This window comes from Diaphorina citri, unplaced genomic scaffold (genome assembly GCF_000475195.1).
Source record: "Diaphorina citri unplaced genomic scaffold, Diaci psyllid genome assembly version 1.1 scaffold667, whole genome shotgun sequence".
Taxonomy (NCBI): Eukaryota; Metazoa; Arthropoda; class Insecta; order Hemiptera; family Psyllidae; genus Diaphorina; species Diaphorina citri.
In genome coordinates this window covers 71,772-87,417 of record NW_007378100.1, presented here as the reverse complement: position 1 = coordinate 87,417, position 15,646 = coordinate 71,772, and the positions used below count along the sequence as shown (strand labels likewise).

Sequence of the window (15,646 nt, the reverse complement as noted above, 5' to 3'; positions counted from 1 at the left end):
CTGATTAATGCTAATTTTTCCTAAAATTCATTAAACCACTCTAAAGCTCACCATACAGCTATCTCAGTTGTAGATAGAACTTTATAAAAAAGTAAGTCCTGTTAATGCTAATTATTTTTATCTGAATTTATTTTTTAAATATTTACGATTACCTACCTATTAAAAAAACCATGTTACAATTTTAATTTATTATTTCTTTAATGTTTATTTTGATATAATAAAGAAAATAATATAAATAAAATAATCATGTATTCTCCTGGATCTCGCAAGTATCTCTTGGGAGCCCGAGCCAAGTTGTAGGTACTCATTTTCACGATAGTGAAACAAAAATTGATTAAATTCATCTATAATATTTAAAGAAAAAACAAACTTTATGAAAAGAAATAAAACAAAAACGCACCTAGTTAGAACTCAAAATCAAATGATAAATGACCAAAAATTCAAGGTAGGTAGGTATAGGGGTCAGATGGTCACCATCCAGGTACTAACCACGCGCAACGTTACCTAACTTCAGTGATCCGTGGGGAACTAGTGCATGCAACATGCTATCATTCCAAATGAAAATACTTGTTTTGACAAATCCCGGGTAAAATTACAGTGTTGCCAACGCGTACCACACGCTTAGTATCATCTTAGGTAAAACCGGTCTTACCCCTTATCGGACTTGTTTATAAATACCATTCTATTTGGAACCGGCTCAGAACGTGATTACCTCTGAGTACGTTTTTTCTCAAGTAAATTCTCAGAACGATCTGAAGAACTTGTTCATAAATACGGGTGTTAGACATGGGTCTCTTGAGTTTATACTAAGTCTTACACTGCTACCTACCTAATTGGGGTTCTTATGAACTAGTTTACTAAACCATTTGCATGACTAATTTGAACATATACTTAACCTGTTGCAAATGGACAGTAAAAATATTATTGTACTACTAAGTACTGCAGGCTGCAAGGGCCCAAAACCTCCATGAACCAGCCTTTGCCAGAGTTTTTGTTTCTGGGCAAATTTGATCCAGCTCTCTGTGGTTAATCTTGTAAGAATATTTCTACAAAAATATTATTGTAGAACCCCCCCTGTGGCGAAAGGACGGCAGTGGAAGCGATTGTGATTAGCTGATTAGCATTTGGGGGATTCACCACACAGTTGGGGGAAGATGTTCTCCTGAAGGGTGGTTACTCATAAACTTAGGCACAGAGAGGAACTTCAGGGTGTCAATTTCATATAACAATAAGTAGATAATTTTATTCACAATATAACTTGAAATGTCACAACGTCTTCTACAAACTTCTACTATAACTTTATACAAATTGTCTCTTTTAGGTACTTCAAAAACTATACACTTTTAACTATAACTTCTTTAAATGTCTCTTCTAATATCTTCTAATAAAAACTTCTCTAAAAAAACTTCTCCAAAATTAGGCTTCTCGAAATAGGCTTCCTAAATTTTCTCTAGTAAATTTTCTCTAGACACTTCTCTAGACAGATTTTCTACGAACTGAAAAATCTCCAAGTATGTTTACCTTCCTAGGCGAGAAAAATCGATATCTGCCTAGCAACCAGTATCAATATTTTACACTCCCTAGCAACCATTGAGTTAAATTTAATAATTATCAAACACTCTCGTGTTTAAATCGCGACTTTCGCGACATTCCCCACCGGAAATGAGCCCTCTAAGGCTTAATACATGAAAAAGTGTAAACATTTGTACAATAGGAAAAATTGAGTAAGCTTTGTGCAAAATTCCAAAATCAAAGCTTACAACATCCGAAAGTTGACAAAAAGTTGAGTGAGCACCAAAGCAAAAATATTTACAATCATTGAAAATTCGAAAGCTGAATATTGGCCACAAGAAAACTCCGAGGTAATTAACCCACTTGAAACCTGTGGAACAAAAGCGCTCAACTAAATATAGGAAAATAGCTTGGCAAGTTATTGGTTTGGACACAGATATGAAATAGGGATAAACTTAACCAACTTCATCGAACTGAATATCTTGCCGCGCTTTACATTGATCTCTGACCAATCAGAGAACCAGAGCTTCCTTGGTTGCATCAGTCTCCACTAGCATCTCTGCCATGGAACCTAGTATCCCTAGTTCAATTCAAGGCCTCCTCAAGGAGCATGGAGTCGTCCCTGGCAGTGTTTCCAACCCGTCCAAGACGTCATTTCAGAAGGGTTTTTACCCGACTCCAACTCAGGAGTAGTCATTGCCAATAACGTGTCGGAGCCATCACTCGCGCGACACTTAGAGACACCATCGCCTTCCGTGGTGTCTTGGGAGAGCTGAAAATTTTATACATTAACAACAATAAGCAATGTCTGAGAAATATAAAATACAAATAACCAAAGAATTCTGGTGTATCAAATAAGGGCCCGTAAACCGCCGGTTTGTCTACCAGAGCGTCTGGCACGTTCACACTCACAACTACAACAGAACTGTCACAGTTCAAATCCAAAGGGGTTTTACCCATCTCCAACTCTGGAGTATTAGTTTCCAATAATGTGACGTAGCCTTCACTCGCACAACTCTCAGGGACAAGATTTTCTTCCATGGTCTCCACTGAATCAGGGCACTCTGTTCCAGTCTCCATACTGGAAGGAGAAATCTCACCATCAGGGTTAACATCATCATGGAGCTCCTCTTCTTCAGTTGTATCACAGGTTTCTTCTGTGAACTCATCACAATCAAATATATCAGGGTTAACATCATCATGGAGCTCCTCTTCTTCAGTTGTATCACAGGTTTCTTCTGTGAACTCATCACAATCAAATATTTCATCTAGAAATGGGTCATCAATAGATATCATCATGGAGCATCAGCTCCTCTTCTTCAGCTATGTCACAGGTTTCTTCTGTGAACTCATCACGATCAAGTACTTCATCTGGAAATGGGTCATCCAAAGGGCTAATATACTCATCAGCAACATAAGCAATCAAATATTTCATCTGGAAATGGGTCATCCAAAGGGCTAATATACTCATCAGCAACATAAGCAAGCAGCAGCTCCTCATAATCTTCCATCTTCTTTCCTCTCAAAATCTGGTACCTTGTCAATGATTCTTCTATTTCTACTAACCATGAAGCAATCTTCCATCTTCTTTCCTCTCAAAATCTGGTACCTTGTCAATGATTCTTCTATTTCTACTAACCATGAAGAAAGCTTCTTATACAAATCTTCTCCCTCCTTTGGGATCAGATTATCGAGATCATCTTCGGAGACAGCTGTCTTCAGCTCATTCTTCCTAGTCTCGTATATCTTCAGTCTATCTGAGAAATAATTAAACTTAAATCTTACAGCTTCGTAATTGTAATCTCCAAGAGGGCCATTTTTGACTGCCTCTATCGCCTCCTCCAAGTTCATCAACTCATTCTTGCTTCTATTGAAGGCTCGCTTCTGCAGCACCAGAGCCATAGGTGATGTCAAAATAATTAAGCTTAAATCTTACAGCTTCGTAATTGTAATCTCCAAGAGGGCCATTTTTGACTGCCTCTATCGCCTTCTCCAAGTTCACCAACTCGTTCTTGCTTCTATTGAAGTTTCGCTTCTGCAGCACCAGAGCCATAGGTGATGTCAGTCGACATTCACAAGTAACCACGCTCTGCTACCATAAACTATGTGGCGAAAGGACGGCAGTGGAAGCGATTGTGAGTTTGGCGTTTGGGGGATTCACCACACAGTTGGGGGAAGATGTTCTCCTGCTGAAGGGTTACTCATGAACTCACTAGCACAGAGAGGAACTTCAGGGTATTACTTTCAAATAACAATAATGGTAATTTTATTGGCAAAATATAACTTGAAATGTCACAATGTTTTCTATCAAAATTCTATAACTTTATACAAATTGTCTCTTTGAAGATATTCAAAACTATACACTTTTCACTATAACTTCTTTAAATGCCTCTTCTAACTTCTAATAAAAAACTTCTCTATAAAATCCACAAAAAACTTCTCTAAATTAGGCTTCTTGAAAATAGGCTTCCTAAATTTCTTCTAGACTTCTCTGAACAAATTTTCTGTACGACTGAAAAATCTCCAAGTATGTTTACCTTCCTAGGCGAGAAATCGATATCCCTTAGCAACGAGTATCGATAAATGGAACTCCCTAGCAACCATTAACTCTGAAATTGAATAATTGTGTTAACTCTTGAAAGAGACCCTTGCCTGCAAAGGTGTCGGTAGGGCTAACCTTAAACTTAACAGTCTCATGTTGGTTGACTATAAAGTTAATACAAACTTTTTTCCAAGAGGTTTGACTGACCGAAGAAGCAGTGAGTATTGTGAGTAATAACGTAGGTCTTATCGTTTCAAAATCAAAGGGAGGAGACTAATAGGAAGAGAATTGTTAGATCAAGAGGAGGAATGATAAGAATTACAGTAAAAAGGTAGACGTTCCAGGAAAGGTCCTTTTTTGTTTGGGATAAATTTCATCCCGAGCGGGAATTGAACCCGCGAAATAGCGCTAACAAGACAGGCGTTTTGCCTTCCAAAATTACTAGAGCCTAGGCTGACAAAAAACATCGTTTCATCTCCGAAGAAGTGAACAATACCAACTGGGAAACCCATCTCAATTTGTATTAATTTAGTTGAAAACTTGAACTGTAGAGTGCAGCACTAATCGGGTAAACATCAAGGAGGTAAATACTGGATGGATGTAAGTGCGACGACGAGAGCAAAAAAGTGAAGCATTTTTTAGTACTCCTTTGTTCGTGACCTCCTTGATGTAAACAAACGAATCCTTTGCATGCCGAGAACCGTGAAATGTGAAATCCGTGACTGTGAATGTGAATCCGTTTACGGCGTTTACCTTTACCGTGATAAGGATAAGGATTGTTCCATTCTTTTTTTTTTCGATTCCTGTATTTCCTGTTAATCCTGCTGTTCCTGGTTCTTGTATCAGCTAGGTAAGCTCGTGTTACGTTCAAGTACAAGGTAGTCCCGTATTCCAACCTCCTTCGATTAGCCCTCCCCCATTTTACAATCCTTCCAAAACCATTGGAACAGTTCATCTTCCATCACTGTTACCTATCTCAAACCAAAACTTTCCTTCCACAGGATAAGGAAACTAGGAAGGCTTTCCTCAACCATTGAATAGTTTCATCACTTTGTGAATCAACATAAAAATGAGTTGGTTTGGGTCAGACTCTGGAACGTCTTCATTTGAAGAGACAGCTCCTAGTTCAGGACTGGAGGCAAGTGGTTCTGCTAACCAAGATCTACAAGAGTTCATAATGGCAGAGAAGCAGAAGCAGCAAATAACAGCCACAGTAAGTTCACATTATTGTTATAAATTATATCACTTTTTATTTTGTCAACTTTAACATTAAGCAGGAAAATAATATAATACTGGCAGAGAAGCAGAAGCAGCAAATAACAGCCACAGTAAGTTCACATTATTGTTATAAATTATATCACTTTTTATTTTGTCAACTTTACATTAAGCAGGAAAATAATATAAATACATCAATACAAAATAACATAGGGTTGAAACCAGTACTATTTTGTTAACAAAAAATAACATACCTATTAAAAAAAAATGTTAAAACTAGGACCAAACTGGTGGCAAAGATGAGATGATTACCTATATTTAGGCTTGCCAAATGTCCCAAATTGGCCGGGACAGTCCCGAATTTCAGGGGGTGTTCCGGCATCCCGTTCAGTTTTACTTCGACTTTTCCGAGACGACAGCGCTTTTCCAAGTTAAAAATTGTTACCAATTTCCCTCTCCGGAGTCTTTCCTTTTTCCTAGTTTCAGGGTAAACTAGTTTACTATTCCTAGTGCCTTTTCTGTGTTCAATAAACCAACAAGTTCTTGTGTAAAGTCAATACCGTCGTTTTTCTCTACATACATATTCTCTTAGGGGATTCGAGTTATTCACAGGTGGAATCAACGCCTCCAACATACATCCCCTAAAGTGGTGGACCCTGACGTGATATGAACACGGAACCTTTGGTAAAGACGGAAACAAGCACGCCTCCGGTATCAGCTCTCCCACCAACCATGTCTTTGGCACTCCCAAAATTCTTCAAGGGTGACCCTGTGACATATTTTGTCATTGTGGAGTCACAGTTCACGGTTGCCAATATTTTGTCAGACGAACAAAAGTTTACCCAACTGACAGCTAGGTTGGACCCAGAGATCTTGGCAGAAGTCGCAGATGTGATACGCAACCCAGCAACCCGGAATTATCCTGCGCTGAAGGAAGCACTTACCAAACGCTTCACACAAAGTGAGGAAGAGCGTTTGTCCAAGCTTCTGGGACATATGGAGGTCGGAGACAGATCTCCAGGACAGCTCCTGCGGGATATCCAGAACCTGGCGGGTGCAGAGGTCCCAGAAAACCTCATCCGAGGACTCTGGCTTAAAAAGCTCCCGGCGCTCACACAGCAGATGCTCCAAGCGCTCAGTACATCCCTCTCACTCCAACAACAGGCAGACATTGCGGATAAGATGCACTCTGTGCAACCCTCTCCCACAGTCTCAGCTGTCTCACCGTCTCCTTCCGCTGGTCCATCCCAGGACCCTCTAACTCTGCTCACACAACAAGTTGCACAGCTTACCATGACATTGGAGAAATTTATGACTGGGCAGCAGGGGGGATCTCGCTCTAGATCTAACACAAGATCACAGACTCCCAGCACCAAGCGATACTGCCGTATACACTATAAATACCGGGAAAAGGCAAGAAAGTGCCAAGAGCCCAGTACCTGCCAATTCGAAAAGGACCATTCGGGAAACTAAAGCCCCTCCTTAACCAATCAGCGGCAGTTCAGGAGGGAAACAATTCCTGCCGTATCCGAGTGAAAGACAATATCACAGGACTCCTCTTCCTGGTTGATACTGGGGCCGACATCAGTTTGGTACCTCCTTGCCCTGCAGAACGTGGGAACAAGCAACCATTGGAGCTGTTTGCGGCAAATGGTTCCCGTATCAACACGTATGGCCAACGGTTGCTCCAGCTTGATATTGGCCTGCGCAGGAACTTTCCCTTCGCATTCACAGTGGCAGAGGTCACCTCTCCCATCATCGGAGCGGATTTTCTGCGTGAGTACGGTCTTACGGTGGATATAAAGAATGTTTGTCTCATTGACCCCCTAGGCTGGCTGTAAAGCAATTTATTTCTCTTCAATCAAGCAAAGGAGGATTTCCTCTTGGAACAGCTGGCTTTCTCCTATCCTATCTCCCTTCTCTCTTTGCTTTCGAAATGATAAGACTTTAGCATTAGCAGTTACAATTTCCTCTATCAAACTTTTTTTTGTCTTTTCAAACCCAAGTTGACTGGGCTACACATAAGAAACATTTAACTTTACACACTTGACTATTAAATTTATTAGGTAGGTACTTAAGTACCCAAGTTCCAAAGTATTTTGGCAGAAAATGTGGTTCTGTTTATTGTGCAATAGATTACTTACATGTTTTTTTTTTTTTTTTTTTTGGGAGAAAATTGGGTTTTTTTTTTTTTGGAAAAAATTTCTTTCATGTTTTTTTTTTTTTTTTTTTTTTCTTCAAGGATAGGTACCTAATTTGATAAGTTCATTCAGAAATCAGACATCTTGTCCAAAGTCCATCATAATCATGACACAACTGAATAAAAAAGTTGAGTTCCAAGATTTAATCTGCCAATTTTACACTTGGTTTGTATGTTTTACTCTACATACTTAACTGGTTTGCTGGATTACATTTAGGGTTCAATCAGCAATCTGATTGGCTAATTGCTTAAATTAGTTTTTTTTTCCATTAGATGCTTTAAGTAACACTTGCGTGTTGTTTGCACCGTAAATTAGTTTTTGACATAGTTTAAGTACAATAGTTTAACTTACAACAAGAAAAAGATACTTACAGATTTTGGCATTTTCACTGGTGGTAGTTGTCACTAAACTGTAACAGACAAAAAAAAAAGATTTATATTCAATCTTTGATAGACTTACTTAGTGAGTAAAGTGGAGAGCAAAGAGCATAGAGCTTTTTGCTCCCAGCTCTATGTGTTTTGAACTTGTTGCTTCTCACTATCATCACTTCTGTTTACCTGCTTTGATGCTCTATACCAGTGTTTCCCAACCTGGGCGATATCGCCCCCTTGGGGGCTATGGAGATTTTCATGGGGGCGATGAAGCCTTAGGGGGCGATATGGGGGGTGATCAATAAAAGGAGCGATAAAGGGGGCGATGGCTATCTAGGGGCAAAAATGGTCTTAAAAAATAAATCCGAAGAGGAGAGAGAAAAATATTGCACGTGCGTCCGAGTTTTGCCGAACAATCCCGAGATCCTGGTTTCATTCAGCTCTGCTCCTGACGCGTGCGGTAATGCGGTTTAGTTTTTATCTCTCTAATCACAGAAGTTGAGTATTGATAGTGAAAAAATAATTATTGTGTAAAAACTTCCATTTTGGCAACTTGAAAACAAAGCTGAGAAATAGGCTGAACATTGTTGAGAGGAGAGGTTTGCGACTGACATAACCAGCCTCTGTAAAGCTCACCAGGCCCAAGGGAGCCATTAACCATGAAGCTCAAAAGTAAAAAAAAAAGGCGATCACAGTTCCGATAATCTGTACAAATTCTGAAAGGGGGCGATCGTAGAGAAAAGGTTGGGAAACACTGCTCTATACATTACACTCTCTCCTCCACTCTATTTTTAGTTTTTAGCCTTAGACAAGGGTCTCTTGAGTTTATACTAATTCTTACACTGCTACCTACCTAATTGGGGTTCTTATGAACTAGTTTACTAAACCATTTGCACGACTAATTTGAACATATAACCTGTTGCAAATGGACAGTAAAAATATTATTGTACTACTACTGCCGGGCTGCAAGGGCCCAAAACCTCCATGAACCAGCCTTCTCCAGAGTTTTTGTTTCTGGGCAAATTTGATCCAGCTCTCTGTGGTTAATCTTGTAAGAATATTTCTACAAAAATATTATTGTAGAATCCCCCACCCCCCCCCTTGGCATGTTAACACTGGGATTAACGGTAATTTTTTTAACAATTCATTACAAAAATGCAAGATAATATCCAAAGTAAGTACCCAAGTGTGAAATAACAAACATGGTCAGCCAATGTTGACCAACAAGTTGAATAAGTAGATGCTGCTGAACATGCAATAGTAGACCTAGGACTCCTAGGAGTCAATATGACTATGAGCTACAAGCATATTTTGACTATTTTTAAGAACAGTCCAGTGACTCATAGTTTTAAGTATTGTAATTTTTGGATTTCTAACTTTGTATGGACAAGCATATTTTGACTATTTTTAAGAACAGTCCAGTGACTCATAGTTTTAAGTATTGTAATTTTTGGATTTCTAACTTTGTATGGATGGACCTTATAAAATTCAAGAACTTGTAGACAAAAACTTCTATAAGCACCTATTAAGGCTGGGGTCTACAATTTCATGTTGTCTCTTTTATTAGCCTGCGAGAATGCTCGGAGACTATGTTTGAAAGACAGTCTTCAAATTAACTCCGAGTTGAACACTTCAACTCCAATATCTATAGACCTGTGGGTGAGGTTGCACCAGAAGATTCCTAGAGAGGTGGTACTTGGGGTTTGTTGAAAGTTGAACTCATAACTTGACTGGTAACATGAAAACACCTGTAGCATTGGTACTTACATCAAAAATACTTTGATCCAAACACCCTCTGACCACTGAAACACATTCACCGTTGAGTTTAGTCTTGACACTTCTTTGTTGACAAATTACAGTCAATTAGGTTAAATTAATTAATTCTTTACCTGTAAAAATACAGAATACCTAGAAATCCCACAGAAAACAGAAAATACGTAAAAATTTGGTTAAATTAATTAATTCTTTACCTGTAAAAATACAGAATACCTAGAAATCCCACAGAAAACAGAAAATACGTAAAAATTTCTTTTCAGCTTTTCACGTTGATGACAACTCAAAATTCTTCAACTCACGCGCAGTAATGGCCGACGTTTGCCTGTTTCCAAACAACGAAATTTTGAAAACTTCTCTCTCCCTGAACTTTTATAAACTAGAAATGTGTAAAAAGCACAAATATGAGGTATCTCTGTGTTTTAGGTAAAAGTAAAACCAACTCAAAAGGCTGTGGAAAGCCACAAATCGGCTAAAAGTCCAGAAAAAGGCACTAGAGAAAAAAATTCACGTTGATGACAACTCAAAATTCTTCAACTCACGCGCAGTAATGGCCGACGTTTGCCTGTTTCCAAACAACGAAATTTTGAAAACTTCCCTCTCCCTGACTTTTATAAACTAGAAATGTGTAAAAAGCAAAAATATGAGGTATCTCTGTGTTTTAGTTAAAAGTAAAACCAACTCAAAAGGCTGTGGAAAACCACAAATCGGCTAAAAGTCCAGAAAAAGGCACTAGAGAAAAAATTTTAAGATTTAAAAATTTAAATTTTTGCTTGAAAATTTAGTTGAAAACTTGAACTGTAGAGTGCAGCACTAATCGGGTAAACATCAAGGAGGTAAATACTGGATGGATGTAAGTGCGACGAGAGCAAAAAAGTGAAGCATTTTTTAAGGACTCCTTTGTTCGTGACCTCCTTGATGTAAACAAACGAATCCTTTGCAATCTTTGCATGCCGTGAATCCGACGAATCCGTGATAAGGATTTCGATTCCTGTTATTCCTGTTCCTGGTTCTTGTATCAGCTAGGTAAGCTTAAGCTCGTGTTACGTTCAAGTACAAGGTAGTCCCGTATTCCAACCTCTTTCGATTAGCCCTCCCCCATTTTACAATCCTTTCAAAACCATTGGAACAGTTCATCTTCCATCACTGTTACCTATCTCAAACCAAAACTTTCCTTTCACAGGATAAGGAAACTAGGAAGGCTTTCCTCAACCATTGAATAGTTTCATCACTTTGTGAATCAACATAAAAATGAGTTGGTTTGGGTCAGACTCTGGAACGTCTTCATTTGAAGAGACAGCTCCAAATTCAGGACTGGAGGCAAGTGGTTCTGCTAATCTTCTCACTATCATCACTTCCCTCTACCTGCTTTGATGCTCTATACATTACACTCTCTCCTCCACTCTGTTTTTAGTTTTTAGCAAGAAAAAGACAGTACTGGATTTTGGCATTTTCACTGGTGGTAGTTGTCACTAAACTGTAACAGACAAACAAGAAAAAATAGATTTATATTCAATCTTTGATAGACTTAGTGAGTAAAGTGGAGAGCAAAGAGCATAGAGCTTTTTGCTCCCATCTCTATGTGTTTTGAACTTGTTGCTTCTCACTATCATCACTTCCCTCTACCTGCTTTGATGCTCTATACATTACACTCTCTCCTCCACTCTGTTTTTAGTTTTTAGCCTTAGACATGGGTCTCTTGAGTTTATACTAAGTCTTACACTGCTACCTACCTAATTGGGGTTCTTATGAACTAGTTTACTAAACCATTTGCATGACTAATTTGAACATATACTTAACCTGTTGCAAATGGACAGTAAAAATATTATTGTACTACTAAGTACTGCAGGCTGCAAGGGCCCAAAACCTCCATGAACCAGCCTTTGCCAGAGTTTTTGTTTCTGGGCAAATTTGATCCAGCTCTCTGTGGTTAATCTTGTAAGAATATTTCTACAAAAATATTATTGTAGAATGATTATGTTCGCGGATTTCGCGATTTTGTTCGCGGATTTCGCGATTTTGTTCGCGGATTTCGCGATTATGTTCGCGGATTTCGCTATCATGTTCGCGGATTTCGCGATTATGTTCGCGGATTTGGCGATTTTGTTCGCGGATTTGGCGATTTTTTTCGCGGATTTCGCGATTTGTTCGCGGATTTCGTGATTATGTTCGCGGATATGGCAATTTTGTTCGCGGATTTGGCGATTATGTTCGCGGATTTCGCGATTATGCTCGCGGATTTCGCGATTATGTTCGCGGATTTCGCGATTATGTTCGCAGATTTCGCGATTGTGTTCGCGGATTTGACGATTTTGTTCGCGGATTTGGCGATTATGTTCGCGGATTTGGCAATTATGTTCGCGGGTTTCGGGATTATGTTCGCGGATTTGGCGATTATGGTCGCGGATTTGGCGATTATGTCCGCGGATTTGGCAATTATGTTTCCGCATTCGCGTCCCGAATCGACATTTTGGATATTTGGCAAGCCTACCTATATTGATACACATGTTAAAAGATGATTACCTATGTTAATTGGTAGACAGATCTTTCCATAACTATCTGTGAGATCCTTCCACATTAATAATCTAGGCGGATTTGGCGATTATGTTCGCGGATTTGGCAATTATGTTCGCGGATTCGCGACCCGAATCGACATTTTGGATATTTGGCAAGCCTACCTATATTGAGACACATGTTAAAAGATGATTACCTATAGTGAGACACATGTTAATTGGTAGACAGATCTTTCCTTTTATAATCAGTTTCTTTTCTTTAGACTTGGTAAAATAAACCTACTGATTTCTTATTTTGTTGTTTGTTTCAGATGTTTGAGTTCAATGACATTTGTTGGGATAAGTGCCAATCAGATAAAGTTGATAGTAAAACAGAAACATGTCTAACAAATTGTGTCAACAGGTTCATAGATGTGTCTCTATTTATCACAAACAGATATGGCCAACTGTTATCAAAAAGTATGGAAGGTGGTTTGTAATTCTTGGATCAAGTTGAGTAGTTCAAGGTACCTATATATAGATAGGTAAAGTCTGTATTTTGTAACTTGGAATAAGTAATTGTAAAATTTCTACAAATTATTGGTAGAGAGGGCAAGGGTTACCTGTTGTGCACATGTTACCACGAAGAACAATCCACCCCCTGGTTTACAATCTCATGTTAAAAGTGTTCGGTTAACTCTGAGAATGACTGAATACTCTCCAGGTATAGCCTTCAAGCATGCTCAAAAGTCAACAAAATTTCAAAATGAGTTTTTAGACCCCAGCCTTAAAAATATTATTGTTGTTGTAGTAGTGTAGCTGCAGTAGGGGTGGTTGATGGTGTCTAGCCAAAATTACTTGGACCATCCCAAACCACAGTCAACCATCATGAGAACCTGTGCTTTCCTTTGAAGCATGATGCACCCTTTGTAACCTTCAGCTAGCCAGGCTGGCTAGGCTTTGGTTACTATGATTCCTATTTCACTGCAAGACACTGGTCTGCTCCCTCTGTTTAAGGTCCCTCAGTCATTATTCAAAATTAAAATATAAACATTATGTGATGAGTTTTGGCCTTTGGCAGTCACATTCCAAGTAAAAAAAAGTAAACTAAAATAATAATAAAATACCTAATATAGCTAAAGTGTACTATCTTGCTTAGGTACCCCATAAAAATACATAATTGGACAACATTAAGCAGTGGGGCTTATGACCAAACAACTGAATTACCCTGTTACTGGTAGGTAGGTAGGTACATATTACATTAAGCTAATATCACTGCTAAAATGAGGTACTTAGGTATACAATACCCACACCATACAATTTCCACTTTAAAATGGCAGTAAAAATAGGCCTTTAAATTTGTCTCCTTTAACAAATAAAAGTTTTGGTTCATCCTACAGTACTGACCAGGGTTCTTAATTTCTAGTCTCTCTTCACTCCTTTTTGTGAAATCTTGCTCCCTCTGTTATAGCTTTTCAAATTATGTACAATACAAACCTTCGCATCACACTGGCAATGATTATTTTATCAATGATGCTCTGTGAAAAATATTCACAACAGTCTCCTTGCATGGACGAAGAGATAGATCGGTAAAACCTATTGAAAATTCAGGTACATGACAGAAAATGTCCAGACCACGGCCTATCTTTATAACCCAGTCATTGCTCAGTCTGGAATCAGAACAGAAAGGAAATCTTAAGTAAGCTTAATAAGTAAACACTCTTGATTGGAAGATGTTAACAGTGGAGATCTACCAACTGACCCTTAGAGTTTAAAAAAAAAAAAAAACTTTGCCTGCAGGTACCTCTTGTTTACTAAGTGAGTGTACGATATGCCATCAAGGCAGATAAGTTACAATGCCATTGAATTTCTTGACCATTTAAATTTTTACGTACGCAGACAAGTAAATTTCTCAAAAAATTTTCATCATTAAAAAAGTAAAACAACTGCTTGCATTGGTGCATTCAAATGTAGATATCTTGTATGACAAGTGACTAGAGATAGGTAGGTGTGCAGCAAATGAAGAAAAACACTGGAATTCGGAAAGAATTTGTCAAGCTTCATTAAATTGAAATATAGAAATGTGGTACATTACTCACACTATTTCCCTGTCATGCAAAGTGTTGGAATAGTTTATGTTGAGCGTTATCTTCATTTTTCTCAAACTTTCTTGTAGCTGTTTCAGATTTTCTTCTTGCTTCACTCGGGCAGTCTTATTGCTATGTTGTGGTCTATCAGCATATGTTGTCAACAAATTTATTCTTTTGACATTTTTACAATTTTTTATGGCAAGCTCACAGAATTGAAGGAAATTGTAACACTGAAATCACAGAAAACAAAATAGTTTCTAGGTATCAGTCATGTGCTTCTAAAAACATTTTGGTATAAAATCCAATCCCCATAAGTCCCATAACCAAATCACATTTGAGATTACAAACCTCATTTATTGCATAAAATGTAAAAAAATATAGCTACATTGGTAGCTACCTAACTTTCATGTTATAATTTTATATATTTTTAATAGGTAAGTAGGTACCTAGAGCTACTTTTTATGGTAATTTTTTACCTGATGTTTGTTATGAATGTAAGGGTCTGTGACATCAATCTGTTCAACATTCTCGTCAAGAAATCTACCAAAAAGTTTTTCATATGTGACACCCTTCTCATTATTTGCTATTTCAATCTGTTCATGGTAATTTCCCATTTTCTTTTTCTCGTCAAGCTTGCCTTTCAACACTTCTGCTCTATTGATGTAGGTTTCTATTTTATCTCGAATTTTTTGTTGGTCTCCTTTGTTTGATAAACCTGAAATTAGACAAACAAACATGAACTGTACCTGAATCACAAAGACAATGGAAGTTTTAGCCTATACATTAGGGTCATTGTTTGTGTTGATATTCCTATATGTCATTGTTATAACTTATAACAGAGCCCATACATGAGATGTCATTTTGTCCACTTACATTGTTCTATAGGGCTATGGAATGATTGTTTAACTTGATGATAGCAGTAGCAAAAAGAATCTTTGAATGTAGAAGACAAGTTAATGCTATATTCCAGTGTTTACAGTTTAAAGAGAGTTCTTCAAGAAAGCTCAGTGCTTTTTGGCTAGGTCTATTGAGGGATGGGTAGTATTGTCCACTGGGCTACAAATACCAAGTGTTTGACTTACCCCTGACATGTTTGAGTAACTCGGTAACTCCGTCTTGATAAAATGTGAGGGATTCTGTCCAACGTCCTCTTTCATCTAGTTCTACCGCTCTTATGAGTAAAAATTGGGCCAATTCTATTGAAGAGGCCATTGGGGAAAGTAGGTTTCTTCCCTCTTTAAGTCTTCACCCTGTGGGACACTGTTTTTTTTTCTTTCTTTCTTCCTTTTCTTCTGTACAATCTGTAAGTACTTGTACTTCTGTAAGTTCTGTTTTCTGTTGTTAAGTTGTTTTTGTTTTGATTTTATTATTTTTTCGATTTTGATAATCGATTCGTTCGATATATCGATAGCTCATTCGATGATTCGATTCGTGATAAAAATCGTATTCA

General features: G+C 38.1%; 3 protein-coding genes and 1 long non-coding RNA gene across 7 annotated transcripts in view; 2 read left to right on the top strand and 2 right to left on the bottom strand.

The window, feature by feature from the left end:
• Positions 1 to 11,500, bottom strand: part of LOC113468180 (moesin/ezrin/radixin homolog 1-like) — a 24,547-nt gene extending 13,047 nt beyond the window's left edge. The window contains exons 1-3 of one of the 3 annotated variants that reach the window (XM_026824920.1): positions 9,831 to 9,897; positions 9,609 to 9,749; positions 7,842 to 7,879 (exon numbers count right to left, since the gene is read on the bottom strand). In XM_026824920.1, coding sequence (XP_026680721.1) covers positions 7,842 to 7,853 — 12 coding nt within the window. In that variant the 5' untranslated portion in view covers positions 7,854 to 7,879; positions 9,609 to 9,749; positions 9,831 to 9,897. Of the gene's footprint in view, positions 1 to 7,841; positions 7,880 to 9,608; positions 9,784 to 9,830; positions 9,898 to 11,414 lie in introns of those variants that run through there. The other 2 variants (XM_026824921.1, XM_026824919.1) reach the window with 2 other exon arrangements.
• LOC103511040 (mitochondrial import inner membrane translocase subunit Tim8) lies at positions 4,731 to 13,208 on the top strand. The gene is made up of 3 exons (XM_008475754.3): positions 4,731 to 4,904; positions 5,056 to 5,267; positions 12,439 to 13,208. The coding sequence occupies exons 2-3, from the start codon at positions 5,124 to 5,126 to the stop codon at positions 12,604 to 12,606; spliced, it is 312 nt and encodes a 103-aa protein (XP_008473976.1). The 5' UTR covers positions 4,731 to 4,904; positions 5,056 to 5,123; the 3' UTR covers positions 12,607 to 13,208.
• Positions 5,750 to 15,643, bottom strand: LOC103511038 (MIT domain-containing protein 1). 2 transcript variants are annotated; one of them, XM_026824918.1, is made up of 5 exons: positions 15,279 to 15,643; positions 14,673 to 14,911; positions 14,206 to 14,426; positions 13,604 to 13,776; positions 5,750 to 5,910 (listed from the first exon to the last, which is right to left on the bottom strand). In XM_026824918.1, exons 1-4 carry the CDS (start codon positions 15,406 to 15,408, stop codon positions 13,626 to 13,628), a joined length of 741 nt encoding a protein of 246 aa, XP_026680719.1. In that variant the 5' UTR covers positions 15,409 to 15,643; the 3' UTR covers positions 5,750 to 5,910; positions 13,604 to 13,625. The 2 variants fall into 2 exon arrangements, with proteins under 2 accessions (XP_026680719.1, XP_008473974.1); XM_008475752.3 differs by lacking the exon at positions 5,750 to 5,910 and having other exon boundaries at positions 13,074 to 13,776; positions 15,279 to 15,642.
• On the top strand, positions 10,509 to 10,938 carry LOC113468181. Its single transcript, XR_003392029.1, has 2 exons — positions 10,509 to 10,640; positions 10,798 to 10,938. It is a non-coding gene; the product is annotated as an uncharacterized LOC113468181 (long non-coding RNA).
• Positions 15,644 to 15,646: the final 3 nt, after the last annotated feature.